This window comes from Neovison vison, chromosome 13 (assembly GCF_020171115.1).
Source record: "Neovison vison isolate M4711 chromosome 13, ASM_NN_V1, whole genome shotgun sequence".
Taxonomy (NCBI): Eukaryota; Metazoa; Chordata; class Mammalia; order Carnivora; family Mustelidae; genus Neogale; species Neogale vison.
This window is the reverse complement of record NC_058103.1, coordinates 38,734,675-38,750,468: the sequence shown is the minus strand read 5'-3', so window position 1 is coordinate 38,750,468 and position 15,794 is coordinate 38,734,675. Positions and strand designations below refer to the sequence as shown.

Here is a 15,794-nt window from a genome sequence, read left to right as displayed (position 1 = left end):
AATCTGGTTTTATGGTAAACAAATGTTATGGATTTAATCTTATATTTCAAATTAAATGTCAGTGACTACACCTTTATAACTTTTATCATTTAATTTAGTACTACTTTCTATTTATGAATCCCCTTTTTACCAAACATAAGTACTTTTAAAATGTGATGAAAATAGGGGGCACCTGGGTGATGCAGTGGGTTGAGTGTCTAACCCTTGGTTTCTGCTCAGGTCATGACCTCGGAGATGTGGGATCTGGCCCCCATATCAGACTCTGTGTGCACACTCTTTCTCTTTTTCTCTCTCTCTCTGAAATAAGTAAACCTTAAAAAAAACAAAAAAAAAGGTAACAAGCTTGGGTGAATTGGGTGAAGGAGATAAAAGGGTCAGGTAGCAGGATGAACCCAGAGGACTTACTGAAGTGTAAGGTGCTGCATTTAGTTAACTGTAGAGTAACTAAAGGTGAGATGTGAATTTGTTCTAAGCCAAGAAAGATGCTCTTCATGCATATCAGTTACTTTGGAGAAGCAGAATTTTTACACTTAATTTCTTTTTTTCTCTTCTTACATTTTTTACTTAACAGAATTACTGAATTGATGGGATATGAGCCAGAAGAACTTTTGGGCCGCTCAATTTATGAATATTATCATGCTTTGGACTCTGACCATCTGACCAAAACTCATCATGATAGTAAGTACAGTGGAAGAACTACAGATATTCTAATTATTTAACTCTTGCAATCTCTTTACCGTTTATCCACGTATCTAACTTTTTGGTTAAAATTAACCAGTCTTCCTAGACTAAAAACTGTTTAGTTTTTTTTTAAGTTTGGGGATTGAACTCACAAACCTGAGATTAAGACCTGAGCTGAGATCAAGAATCAGATGCTTGATCAACTGAGCCACCCAGGCGCCTCTCCTAGACCAAATGTCTTTTTTTTTAAGGTTTTATTTATTTATTTGAAAAAGACTGCAAGAGAGTGCAGGAGCAAGGGGACTTAGGATGGGGGAGGGGAGAAGCAGGCTCCCTGCTCACAATACTGGAACCCAAGCTGAAGGCAGATGCTTAACCAACTGAGCCACCCAGGTGCCCCTTCTACATTAAATGTCTTAATAGAACTCTTCATAAGGGATTTTGACCATTAAGTCTATGTTTTGTGTTATAACCAGTACTAGTTAAGATTGAATCATTTAATGATATATAAAACTACGTTGGGGGGCACCTGGGTGGCTCAGTGGGTTAAAACCTCTGCCTTCGGCTCAGGTCATGATCCCGGGGTCCTGGGATTAAGCCCCACATCTGGCGCATTGCTCCACAGAGAGGCCACTTCCTCCTCTCTCCCTGCCTGCCTCTCTGCCTACTTGTGATCTCTGTCTGTCAAATAAATAAACAAAATCTTTAAAAAACAAAAACAAAAAAAGCAAAAAAAACCCTACCTTGGTATTTTAAACACAAAGACTAAAAAAAGATCATAGAATGTTATAGCATCATTTTCAGAATTCATACAAGTATGCAAGCCAGTTTGGCACATGGAAGGTACTCAAGAAAATAATTGTTCAGTGACTTAATGAATGTGAATGTGAATGTGATCAATGTCATGTACAAATGGTACTCCTTGATATAAGATACAATTCTCTTTTACTCATGAATGTTATTTAAAGATCCATAGTAAGTAAGACTTTGAAATCTCACTTGCCTGTTTATACCTAAACATGACTTCCCAATGTGATTGGGAATACCTGAATGTCACTGAGTTGGTATGATTAGCCTGGGACTGCAGAATGAGCCCAGGTTGGCAGTCAGGACCCCAATCCTCGTGATAATGTCATCATTACTATTTATCTAGTACTTTCTCCCAAATCAGTAAGAGATTAAGGTTGCCTAAATTGCCAGAAGATTTCAGCATGGTATCAGTTGAGATTCAGGTATGCCAGCCCAGCTATTCTGAAGCATCGTTAATTCTCTGGAAACCTCAGTAGAAATACTGCAGTGCTACTTGCTTAAATCAAGATTATTCATTTTCTAGTCTTTCTGATACTTTCAACATGTAAGTCATTAAAGGAATTTTAGTCACTGCTGTCCCTCATTCCTGGCTTTCATTTTATTTAACATGAAGATTGGCAGGAAAGGAGTTTATTTGGGGGTTAGAAAAATGAAATGGGTATGTATATCTTTGGCTATGCAAGAGCTTTTTCCTCTGTCAGTTTAAACAGTTACAATTGATTCCATTAAAATAAACATCTCTCTTTCTTGAAATAATGACCAACATTCAGCATCCATTCATTTGACTGAAAATTCAAAGTTACTTTTCCTTTCCTTTCCGCTCCTAGTGTTTACTAAAGGACAAGTCACCACAGGACAGTACAGGATGCTTGCCAAAAGAGGTGGATATGTCTGGGTTGAAACTCAAGCAACTGTCATATATAACACTAAGAACTCTCAACCACAGTGCATTGTATGTGTAAATTATGTGGTGAGGTAAGCTTGGAAAGTAAATACTTTGGGGAAGAAGTCATTACTTTTTTGGATAATCTGTTCTTTTATACGAAGGGAAGATTATAAATGTTAACTGAATTTTATCTTCACATTTCTACCTAATTATGATTTTCAGTACTCTGACCTGAGCTATTCTACAGTGATTTTACTATTATCTGTAGCTATCTCTTCCCATCCTTTTCACTTCCATTTTTAAAAAGGACCTTGAAAAAAAGCCCAGATCTCCTATTGGATTAGTTTGTTCTAGTTGTGTATCTATCAGCATATACTATCTCAAATAACTATGTTATTTTTGTAGAAGAATACTGGCCTTGGAATAGTTAGATTTGTGTCATAGTCATTATTAGCTCCATGACCTTGGGAAATTTTCATTTCTTTGGAAATTAACCATAAAGGAGAAATGATAACTCAGAAGGTTGTAATGAGGATTAGATGAAATCCTATATAAGGTGACTGTAAAAGGCTGTATAATGTGGCACATGGCTCTTGTATATTCATGAACTCTTCTTTTAGTTGATTGGCTTGTGAATATTATGGATATCATAAGCCAGTCTTTCATTTGATCTCCTTCAGGTCACTGCCCCCTTCTAGTCCATCTTCTAGATTACCACCATAGTGAGTTTACTTGCATGAATATCTGATCATCTCGTTTTCCTTAGAATGGTTTTATAAAGATCTTTTTATTACCCCCAAGATAAACCATGCTACTTGCATAGCATCATTTCTTGTCATTTTCTATACTTCCATGCTTTCACAGTTTCTCTATTGTCTTTCTAAAACTGACCACCTCTCTTAGGAAGACTTTAATCATTTGTTTTTATTTTTGCCACTTCTTTTTTTTTAGATTTTATTTATTTATTTGACAGAGAGAAATCACAAGTAGATGGAGAGGCAGGTAGAGAGAGAGAGAGGGAAGCAGGCTCCCTGCTGAGCAGAGAGCCCGACATGGGACTCGATCCCAGGACCCTGAGATCATGACCTGAGCCGAAGGCAGCGGCTTAACCCACTGAGCCACCCAGGCGCCCTATTTTTGCCACTTCTGACCCCATCCTTTAATGTTGCTGTTGTAGTTTTTTTCGTACTTTAATGTTTTAACATTAGTGCCAAAGAGTTCTCTTGTGGCTTTGCCATTATATAAGAATCACCCAATTGGAATGTCCTTCTTTTCACCCTACCCCATCTGCCAAAAAAGCCTACTTGAGCCAGAGTTTCAGCTTGTTGGCTTCTCTGTGAAGCAGACTTTCTCTATGTTAGCATTTACCACTTTTTTAATTGTTTGAACATCTACTTCACATTGGGTTATAAACTTCTAAGGGCAAGAGTTAGGTATTTTAAACTTTGTATTCTTGGTTCATTTCACTTAGTGAACACTTAAATATTTGTTGATTAAAGGGACAATAAAATTGACATTTAAGCTAAACACAAAAATGATCTATTCATCATCCCTTTTCAACTCTATCCTGCAGGTGTTATCACGATATCGTTTTCTTACCACCAAGGAAAATACAGCACGTTCTTAGAAAGGCCTTGGGTGTTTATCTATCTTTATATTCTAGAACCATCCTTAGGTCATGCCTCATAAATCAGTCCCAAAGAGTTCTTCTCTGCCAGTTCCATTCCATGTGAATCAGCCCAAAAATAGTGAAGATCTCTTTGTGCCCTTTATATACTTGACTATTAACATTTCTTTGTCACCATCACTCTTTCCAAAGGGATAGCTGAAGTTTCTTAATTGGTCAGTATTTGAACTATGTTGTATTTTTTTTAAGTGTTTATTTCGTATTGGTGTTTTAAACCCTAAATGTGACCAAGTATGCAAGAGAAATTAGGATAAGGCATCTTAAAATGTTCCTTTTCATAAAGCAGAATTTTAAGAGATAGGGTTATTTTAGAGACCATCCCCCCCATATTGTGTTAATGCTCCTTTAAGAATTACTAATCTCTCTCTTTTGACAGTGGTATTATTCAGCACGACTTGATTTTCTCCCTTCAACAAACAGAATGTGTCCTCAAACCAGTTGAATCTTCAGATATGAAAATGACTCAGCTATTCACCAAAGTTGAATCAGAAGATACAAGTAGTCTCTTTGATAAACTTAAGAAGGAACCTGATGCTTTAACTTTGCTGGCCCCAGCTGCTGGAGACACAATCATATCTTTAGATTTCGGCAGCAATGGTGGGTCTTTAGTTATTCTTCTGATTGACTAAAGACTGTCTGTTGCTACAAGCCCATTTTAACAGAACTTGGACATATTTTTGTTGGTATCATTTGGACATCATAGTCTTACATATTTTTCAAAGTATTTGTGTAAATATTTTTGCTCTTACAATTTCTCAGCATTCCTGCTTCTGTCACAGTGTTGGAAGTTGTGCTTCAAAGGGTTCTTGGTATTTCTTCTTCCCACTTTAATGTTTCTCAGTTACTCTATTTCTATATCCTATTGCCATATCTTTTCCACAAAGTAGAAGTTATATTGCAGTAAGTGCAGTTCATTAAAAGATAAAAACCAGTCATAACATAATACCAAACATTGAAAATAAAAACTGTAATATTCAAAGTTGGTGTAATTTTAATGAATATAAGGTATGAAAAGTTGTAATTGCAGGACTCTTATGCCATAAGTATAATAGGAATTGTCAATAGTAGATTGGAAAGATAACTCAGACTTAATTAATACTTACTATATGTGTAAACTTCCTGGTTAAGGAAAATTTGGTAACATTTTTTAGTGAATTAGACCTTTTGTAAAAGGGGGCATACATTTCTGTATATGTTGAAATCTAGGTATTCTTTAAATTGACTAATAATTTTTTTCCCTTTAGACACAGAAACTGATGACCAACAACTTGAGGAAGTTCCATTGTATAATGATGTAATGCTTCCCTCATCCAATGAAAAATTACAGAATATAAATTTGGCAATGTCTCCATTACCTCCTTCTGAAACTCCAAAGCCACTTCGAAGTAGTGCTGACCCTGCACTCAATCAAGAAGTTGTGTTAAAATTAGAGCCAAATCCAGAGTCACTGGAACTGTCTTTTACTATGCCCCAGATTCAAGATCAGCCAGCTAGTCCTTCTGATGGAAGCACTAGACAAAGTTCACCTGAGGTAGGTTCATGATAAAAGAAGAGGATAACTCACATTTTAATGTTCAGGATGTATTTATAAAATGAATACAAAAAATCTTAAATTTAGACATCAACAGAAAATTATGTGTGTCCCTATCATTACTCCAGGCCCATTGTTACTGCCCTTTGAGTTGGAGAATTGTCAAGTAGCAAAAGGCTTATTTTAGTGAAGCTTAAAAGGGAAAGGACCCTAAGCTATTTGCATAATTTAGCCCAATTTCCATCACTGTTCTGGGTTAGCATAACATGAAAATAACAAGTTCTTACACAGAGTGAATACCTAATAACTATTTTTTTATTCAAGTTCTGTCTTGGTAATAGTTTTTCTGTAAACACCGTGAAAATACTCCAGGGTTAGACTGAGGCCAAGACTAAAGATGTCACATAGAGCTCTGTTTCTAAATCTAGAATGATTCCATTTCAGAGCCTCTTAGGTTTAAAACTATGCTCAGGAGTAGGGTAACTCAGACTTGAGTATTATGACCTGTAGGCATAAATAGGTCTTAGGAAGTGGTGAATAATTTTACAAATATTTATCAATTGAGACTGGCAGGCAAAGAGTAGGAGATTTGACAACTCACAGCCTTCTGGAGAATATATTCTGTGCTGTGGTTGCTCTGCTTTACCCAGCATAAAAATCTATTGATTTTTTTTTTTTTTTAATCTAACAAAGATGTTAAAATGAAGGAAACAAAAGTTTATGCTTAGACTATATATTTACAGTTTTCTGGTTAGAATCCTTGCTCAGAACTCCTAAAATAGTACTGCATTCATTAAGGTGAAGGCAAGTATAGAACTTAAGTATCCACACCCAAAATACATGTGAGATTTTTAGGTCCATCTATGGAAGTGTGGCTTCTCAGAACAAAGGAAGATTCCAGTGAGTGTATCATACCTAATTATTGGCCAGTTAGGTACCATGTGGGAGTGAATTATAAGAGAGTTTTTTCTTCAGAAGAAACAGACAAATATATCTTTTAGTCCTATTTTTATAAATGATGTTGTTACACAGTCAGAAATGTATATATTGGCAAAATTAGTTAAAAATGTAAGGTCAGAAGTTTAACTTCTCACTAGTTAGATAAAATGTGACGGAAGACACAGACTTTATTGTGTATTCTCTGAGGTGTGATTTGAGAATTCTGACAGCTAGCAAAATATATGCATGTTTCCTCAAGGAAAAGTAAGCACATTGAATTCCTTTTACAGCCTAACAGTCCCAGTGAATATTGTTTTGATGTGGATAGTGATATGGTCAATGAATTTAAGCTGGAATTGGTAGAGAAACTTTTTGCTGAAGACACAGAAGCAAAGAATCCATTTTCCACCCAGGTACAGGAACATGTTTATTATATTTTCTATCAAAGTTTATTAATTTTTACTTTGAAGTGATTTTGGGTTTAACTTGTGTTTACTTGTTGCTTTAAAGGACACTGATTTAGACCTGGAGATGTTAGCTCCTTATATCCCAATGGATGATGACTTCCAGTTACGTTCCTTTGATCAGCTGTCGCCACTGGAAAGCAGTTCTACAAGCCCTCAAAGTGCAAGCACAATTACAGTATTCCAGCCGACTCAAATGCAGGAACCTCCTGTTACCACTACCAGTACCACTGCTACCACTGATGAATTAAAAACAGTGACAAAAGATGGTATAGAAGACATTAAAATATTGATTGCATCCCCATCACCTACTCACGTACTTAAAGTAACTACTAGTACCACAACATCACCTTACAGTGATACTGGAAGTCGGACAGCCTCACCAAACAGAGCAGGAAAAGGAGTCATAGAACAGACAGAAAAATCTCATCCAAGAAGCCCTAATGTGTTATCTGTCACTTTGAGTCAAAGGTATTTACACATAACATTCAAGTTATAGTTCTTTTATTATTTTTGAGAAGATATGTGTGGTGGTAACTTATTTCTAAACATAGCTAACTTTTGGTAAATATGCTTTAAGAACATTAAATTGACACACAAAATTCTGATAAAACAAGCACTCAAAAAAATCTTTCTAAAGTGTGTATTTTCTTAAAAATAATCACATCACCAATCCAAAATGTATGAGTTAGAAAGGTCTTCCAGTACCTTTTTAAAATATAATGTGCCAGTAAGTTCTTAACTGTGCAAAATTGGCCCAGTTTCTTATAGTTGTTTAAATCAGACTAGTTAACTATCCTCATTGTTTTTGTCTCTGAGTTATTTTAAAGCTTACCTGAATAAAAGACCTTCCAACTTAAGGGTATTTCCAATTCCCCATTTCAAATTGAGCCCGATAGTCTTCAGTCCTCAGTATTCAATACAGGTATTTACAAGCCTTCTTTTAAAATTTATGTGTAATTGCTTTTATTTTTCATGACATATTAATAGAACATTAGCTATATTATAGGTTAGATTAGCGTTTAAGAGCTATAACAGGAATCTAAGCATGATCTATGATGCTGCTTTTATGGAGTTAGTTTGAGCAAATACCTGTACACCACCCAAACTTTAATAATTTCTGTATATAATTTTTATAGTGGGATTTGATATTTCAAATTTGAGGCTGTACTCAAGAGGTAATAAGTTTTAGCTAGTCAATGGGGCAGTATGAAGAAGAAAGAAACAATTCCTTTTCTACTGTGCCTTGACTGAACCAAATAAAGATAGCAAGAAAAAAGCACTGCCGTAACAAGAATTTATGGCTTTTTTTCTCTTGCCCTTCATCACTATTTTGACACAGAATGCTAGGAGGAACCTTTTCCCAGAACTAGGAAAAGATCTTGGGGCTTTGGATTAACAAAAAAACTTTTTTTAATGTAATGTTTATATTACTTTATAAATTAGTATGTCACCAACTGACTTTAGACTGAGTTCCTTAAGGCAGTGACAGTGTCTTAGACATTTGAGTGGTGCTAATACTTAGTACAGTATGTAACATGTGGTACTTTTCAGTAAATGGTTATTAGATGGATGATGAATGAATATAGTTATAGAATTGGCAGTGACTTTGAATTTATAGTTTACTGTTAGCTACAGAAGACTATGGAGTGTTCAGTTTTCTGAACAACTGTGTACCTGTCAAAAAGTATAGTGGGGGGCGCCTGGGTGGCTCAGTGGGTTAAGCCGCTGCCTTCAGCTCAGGTCATGATCTCAGGGTCCTGGGATCGAGTCCCGCATCGGGCTCTCTGCTCAGCAGGGAGCCTGCTTCCTTCTCTCTCTCTGCCTGCCTCTCCATCTTCTTGTGATTTCTCTCTGTCAAATAAATAAATAAAATCTTTAAAAAAAAAAAAAAGCATAGTGTAACATCTAGTCACTTTAGTAGGTTTTTTTCACATTAGTTCCAAAATATTATACACTAAACACTTCTTTCCAATTTTAGTATATGTGCTGCCAAAGCGAGCACTACACTAAACACTTCTAAGAGATGAACTTACCTTGAAGAAATAGCCTTTCTCTTTACTGCTACTAAAATGGTATTTACATGACAGTAATACTTCATAAAGATCATGTATTTATATAGAAATTTTAAAACCTCCCTATCTATATAGTGAATGTTTTATAGACTTTTTAAAAAATAGAAACAAAACTGCATGTAGGAGAGCAATTTGAATAATGCTTATCCATATGGCATTCCTAACTATATGGAACAGAGCAAGGAGCCATTGTGATTGTGTATGGGTTGGGGGAAGGAGTTCTTGTAAAGACAAAAAGTAACAATTCATGTGCCTGATGCATAAAATGATTCTTCACTATTTAATATTAAGTGCAGATAGTTCAGGTTTGATAACCAGATCAATACTGAGGACAAAGTGGCTTAATGGGAAAGATTACTGGGAGAGAAGGGAGTATCAGTAGATCTAGAATGTACTTCCATATCTGCAGCTAACTGGGTAACTTGCTTAAGGTCCCATTGCTAACAGGCTTCAGGTCTCATTTAAAAGATGGGTGTTATATACCTCCTTATCTAGGAGATGGGCATGATGCTAAAATGAACTAATGACATGCAGTGTTCTATAAACAAAAACACTATACAAATGTGAAATTAATCTTGTATTCCTGTAGTCCCAATAATACCTGTATTATACTGGATGAAGTGAAGAGTCAGTATTTCACTTTAACCTAGAAAAATATCAATTTAGTTTTGTTCAGATCTATTTTATAAATAGGTAAATGCATATTTTAAGAAATTTTGTTTCAAAAATTGAGCTTTGACTTTTAAGATGATAAACTTCAGTAATCAGGAAAGTTCTCATACATAAAACATATTCCCTAATGTTGGCAAATAGGCATTCTATGTTTTCAAAAAGTTAGTTGGATATTTTAAAAATAATAGTAAAGCAACCATGTTTTGTTTTTTTTTTTTTTTTCAGAACCACCATTCCTGAGGAAGAACTAAATCCAAAGATACTAGCTTTGCAGAATGCTCAGAGAAAGCGAAAAATAGAACATGATGGTTCACTTTTTCAAGCAGTAGGAATTGTAAGTTTGAAAGTACATGTTTGTTTTTCTGTTCTAGCTAATGTGCCATGTATAAGTAATTCTTTATTTCTTCCAAATACAAGAGTTGTATTTTCAGAGGTTAGTTTGTTCCACTTTGTATGCACTACTTCATAGAAATAAATTGAATGAATACAATCTCGTTGTAAAAATTCCCAACAATACAGATGAATTTTAAGTAAAAAGTGAATTTCTTCACTCTCACCACCAGTCTTGTTCTCTTCCCTTTCAGTTACTTTCCCATCTTTACCCCAAAAAAACAGTAGTTACTGTTAAATCAGGGATTGTGTAATCCATACTGATGTTTTCAGAGCATATTAACTAGAAAGCATTTACAGAAACAATTGCCATAGTGGCAAATGATTTTATCATAGTATTAAGAGGAAATAAAATAATTTAGGGCCTTTATTTAAGAAATTTGCCTGCATACTGTTATTAAACTGATATCAGAGTTTTTGATTATATAAAAATTCAACATAGTAAAATTGAAGTAACTTTACTGTTTTTAGGGAACATTATTACAGCAGCCAGACGATCGTGCAACTACTACGTCACTTTCTTGGAAACGCGTAAAAGGATGCAAATCTAGTGAACACAGTGGAATGGAGCAAAAGACAATTATTTTAATACCCTCTGGTTAGTTTATTCTTTCTACCCTTGAACATCCCACAGAGAATTAAAATATATGAAACTTTATTTAGAAGGCTTACTCTCAGTGAGAGTTATTTTCGTTCTTTAGCATCATTAAAAGTAATGTTAGCATTTTATCTACTGGTGGTAATGGAGGAATAGCTATTTCAAGATGGAACTTTTAATTTTTAGTAATTATATTTTATTTATCTGTGTCTTTATCTAGCAATATTAAATAGAAGCTGAAACTTGTACATTTTTATGCCTTTTTCAAAACTAATTTATCACTCCTTTGTGCCATCATGTCTTTTAAATGCTTCTGACAGCACCAGTAACACTTTATTGCACTTGCTTATTTACATAACTGTGGTTTTGTTCTAAAACCACAGACTAAACCATAGATTAAAGACCCAGAGCTTACTTGCTTCAGTTTCCTGCAATATCTATAGCATAGTAAATGTTCAATCATATTCATTGACTAGGTGAATGAATACTTAGGCATGTCTTTGTTTTTCAGATTTAGCATGTAGACTGCTGGGGCAATCAATGGATGAGAGTGGATTACCACAACTGACCAGTTATGATTGTGAAGTTAATGCTCCTATACAAGGCAGCAGAAACCTACTGCAGGGTGAAGAATTACTCAGAGCTTTGGATCAAGTTAACTGAGCTTTTTCATAATCTCATTCCTTTTTTTGGACACTGGTGGCTCATTACCTAAAGCAGTCTATTTATATTTTCTATATCTAATTTTAGAAGCCTGGCTACAATACTGCACAAACTTGGTTAGTTCAATCTTGATCCCCTTTCTACTTCATTTACATTAATGCTCTTTTTTAGTACATTCTTTAACGCCAGATCACAGACAGCACATTTTCACAGTTCCTTGGTATTTAAACCATTACATTGCAGTAGTATCATTTTTAAAATGCACCTTTTTATTTATTTATTTTGGGCTAGGGAGTTTTGTCCCTTTTCGAATTATTTTTAATAAGATGCCAATATAATTTTTTTGAAGGAGGCAGTAACCTTTCATCATGATCAGTTTGAAAAATTTTTACTCAGTTTTTTCACATTTTACATGAATAATGATTTGCCAGCAGTACATGGTAGCCACAATTGCACAATATATTTTCTTAAAAAAATACCAGCAGTTACTCATGCAATATATTCTGCATTTATAAAACTAGTTTTTAAGAAGAAAATTTTTTTTTGGCCTATGAAATTGTTAAACCTGGAACATGACTTTGTTAATCATAGAATAATGATTCTTAAATGCTTGTATGGTTTATTATTTAAATGGGTAAAGCCATTTACATGATATAGAAAGATATGCATATATCTGGAAGGTATGTGACATTTATTTGGATAAAATTCTCAATTCAGAGAAATGATCTGATGTTTCTGTAGTCACTTTGCCAGCTCAAAAGAAAACAGTATCCTATCTGTAGTTGTGGAAGTTTATGCTAATATTGTGTAATTGATATTAAACCTAAATGTTCTGCCCACCCTGTTGGTATAAAGATATTTTGAGCAGATTGTGAACAAGAAAAAAATCATGCTTTGTTAGCAAAATTGCCTAGTATGTTAATTTGCTCAAAATTTGATGTTTGGTTTTATGCACTTTGTCGCTATTAACATCCTTCTGTTTTCATATAGATTTCAGTAATTGAGTAATTTTAGAAGCATTATTTTAGAAATATATAGTTGTCACAGTAAACTTCTTGTTTTTCTATGTGCATTGTACAAATTTTTCATTCCTTTTGCTTTTTGTGGTTGGATCTAACACTAACTGTATTGTTTTGTTACATCAAATAAACATCTTCTGTGGACCAGGCCCCCTTTGATCAACTTTTATTGTAAAATATTTGCTTCAAGTGCCTCCAGCTTATAAAATTGATTACCAGCAATTTAATTATCTTATGAAAATTACGTAAATAATTATTTCTATTTATCACCTTAATGTATACTCTGTCCCTAAATGTCAAGTAAAAGCAAACTATAATGTTCCACTGTAAAAAATATGCTTTTAGAAAAGAAATTTGTCATTTTTTAAAGTTATGAACCTATTAAAGTAAAGCCATTTTTAATGCTTTAATCCCAGGTGAATGGGATGAGTAAAACAAATCCTGAACATTATAGTTACATAATGTTGTAAGGGCTAGAAGTGCCTTTAAAGATTTCCAATCTATTCCCATTTCATAGATGAAGAAATGTAGACCTCAAATGGTAATTGACTTGTCTAAGTTTTCAAGGTAATAAATGATACACCAAAGATTTAAACTTAGGTCTTCTGACTCTAATCTGAAACTAGAACAAACCTTGCTTTTTTTGTTGTTGTTGTTTTAATGATACTGTATATATTTTTAAAATAACTTTACTCATTTTTCCTATATTTTGTTTATAGAACAGCTAGCTGTCTGATTATAAAAGTAATATATTCTCACTTTAAAAGAAACAAGCACAAAAAGATGAAAAATCACTGTGAACCTCTGCACCTAGAAGTAACAGCAAATGATTTTTATGGACAAATTACATAGGCAGTACCAGAGCCTTAGGTCCTGATGTTACAAGAACAAAATATCCTGAACAAAATAAACTAAGCCCCAGATATTAGGTGGCTCTTCTTCTCTTAGACTGAAAAAAAAAATGTTAATTGTTATAACATGAAAACTTGGGAACAAAAATTTGTAATATAAAGACTTACTCCAAGATTTTGGGGGCATATGTATACTTCACTGTAAATACTACAGTCCAAAGCACATCTGCATTTCATTACATATAGTATAGAGATGGAATGTTAGAATAAAATAGTTGCTTAGTATTTTCAGGTCAAAATAGCAAAAATTCTTGCTTATTTTGGTAGCAAATTAGCTCTAGTTGAAAACTAGAAGTTTATGTGTAGTTTTCAAATATTAATAAGTGGTCAGGTTATGTAATGACCAGTAGAAAATGACTTGTTAAGATCAATGATTTAGAAGAGAAAACCACTTTAAAGGACCATAGGACTGGAAGAAAATAAGTACCCACGTCTTGGTCATTCACCACCCCTGGAGTATTTGAAGCTGTTGGAAATAGAAAAACCAGCTCTTTCTTCCCAGTATTTGTGCCTCTCTCTGAGACTGACACTTACTAATTTATAATGCCTTTCTCTGAAGTATAACCCTGCTCTAGCAACTAGAATTCTGTAATAGCTTTTCTCTCCTTCCTATGCATGCCTATCACTTTCCCACTTTACTGGTGCCGCTATATTATTTTAACACCTGAACAAAGTATGGCAAGGCAGTTTAGTATGTTTTGTTCTTTAGTTCTAAGCCCTACCTTTAGCTTTGGTACTAAGAAGAGTTCCACAGACAGCTTACCACAGCTAAGTACAACGGCTTTTAGACTATGAGTTTAAAATGAATCTGACATCTATTAGGTATTATACGTTAGACTTTGTGCTAGGATTTTGCATGTTATCTCTCAGTCTTCAAAAAAACACATGTGAATTTATCTCATTTTATAGGTAAGGAAACAGTTTTGGAGAGGTAGCTCAAGGTTCAAAGCATCCGAGCTGGCCATCAGTGACTCCAAAGCCCATGGTGCGGAATACCATAGGGTGTCAGCCAGTTCAGTAGAGCATACCCTTTTCCCTGTTTAAATAGCAAACAGGGGGCGCCTGGGTGGCTCAGTGGGTTAAGCCTCTGCCTTCCGCTCGGGTCATGGTCCCAGGGTCCTGGGATTGAGCCCCACATCAGTCTCTCTGATCAGCAGGGAGCCTGCTTCCCCCTCTCTGCCTGCTGCTCTGCCTACTTGTGATCTGTCAAATAAATAAAATCTTAAAAAAAAAAATAGCAATCGGGTGGGGTGAGGGCAATGGAATCATAGAGAACAATTAGGGTATGTCCTAAGTGAGAAATGGCAAGACACGAAATGAGTAAAAATGGTGTTCTAAAGGGCTATCGAATTTTGAGTGTGATCTAGAGATTCAGGTGTCTGGTGATGAAAAACATTAACTCACAGGTAAAAGAGGTGATTTATGGGAAGCCTGTTAATGAACTATAAAAGGTTATACCAATGTATGATAATAGTTCTCCCAGGGCTGTTCGACTTAATGGCTTAATAGACATGTTTATTTTCTTTTAAGTCTGTAACTTTGCAACTACCACTCCGAATAGTTCTTTTTCCCCTACAACCTCTAAAATACAGAAAAGATGAACTTAAAGTTGTTGGCTTTGCAAAAACTTAAACATTTAGATTCTAAAAGTTGAGATTTCTAGTATAGCAACATCAGAAAAAAGGTGCAAAGAATATGGAATCTTTTTTTTTTTTTTAAGGATTTTGGTTAAATAAAACCTTTGCCAATATATTGCCAACTGGAAACAACAAAAGTGTAACAGAAAAAAATCTTTCAGGTTTGTTTGTTTTTTTTTTTTTTTAGGTCTGCCACTAACCACTTTACTCGTATTTCATCCCTTAAAATAGCGCTGAACCTGTTGTCCCAGATCGTTTTACAGATCGTTGTTCCATTTGTAGAATTGTGATATGAAATAGTTTCCCTGTACTATAAAAGCTATACCTTAACCACAACCCCTCCTGTCAAACGCCTTCTGGAGCTTTGTTGTGTTCACACCTTTCAGAGGTCTGGACATAATTTTCTTACCTGTAGTGGACGGTTTTATCCAAGAAGCTGCCCAGACACCCGATCTCCTTGTACTATTTAATTTCTTTTATTCCCTTTTCTCGGCTCCATGATCCGGGACGGAGAGGAAAGACAGGTGCCTGAGAGCAGCACTGATCAGACAGACCCCTCGGCGGGGAAAATAACAAGAGGAAGGGACCAGTCACCCCCTTCTATCCCTGGTGCGGCTGGTACTACAAGGTAAGGATGCGAAACACAAGCCGCTGGGAGAAACTTCCCCAAACCCCGCCTTCCCCCCTGCAGGCCCCGCCCCGGTACGTGCTCGGGCGCAGCACCGCAGTCCCGGCCCCAGCCCTCGTCTCCCAGGCGGGGTTCGTTCTGTGGGGGTGTTGCTCCGGCGCCCGCCTACGTGTGAGAGCTCATGTCGGAGGCGCAGGCCCCTC

The 15,794-nt window shown here is 35.4% G+C and overlaps 1 protein-coding gene across 1 annotated transcript in view; it reads left to right on the top strand.

Moving 5' to 3' along the window:
• Nucleotides 1-12,564, top strand: part of HIF1A (hypoxia inducible factor 1 subunit alpha) — a 40,891-nt gene extending 28,327 nt beyond the window's left edge. Inside the window, exons 7-15 of the mRNA XM_044231662.1 lie at nucleotides 572-678; nucleotides 2,319-2,466; nucleotides 4,441-4,661; nucleotides 5,309-5,595; nucleotides 6,825-6,947; nucleotides 7,045-7,469; nucleotides 9,971-10,079; nucleotides 10,607-10,733; nucleotides 11,245-12,564. Of these exons, the coding sequence (XP_044087597.1) occupies nucleotides 572-678; nucleotides 2,319-2,466; nucleotides 4,441-4,661; nucleotides 5,309-5,595; nucleotides 6,825-6,947; nucleotides 7,045-7,469; nucleotides 9,971-10,079; nucleotides 10,607-10,733; nucleotides 11,245-11,396 (1,699 nt within the window). The 3' untranslated portion in view covers nucleotides 11,397-12,564. The remainder of the gene's footprint in view (nucleotides 1-571; nucleotides 679-2,318; nucleotides 2,467-4,440; nucleotides 4,662-5,308; nucleotides 5,596-6,824; nucleotides 6,948-7,044; nucleotides 7,470-9,970; nucleotides 10,080-10,606; nucleotides 10,734-11,244) is intronic.
• The last annotated feature ends 3,230 nt before the right edge of the window (nucleotides 12,565-15,794 follow it).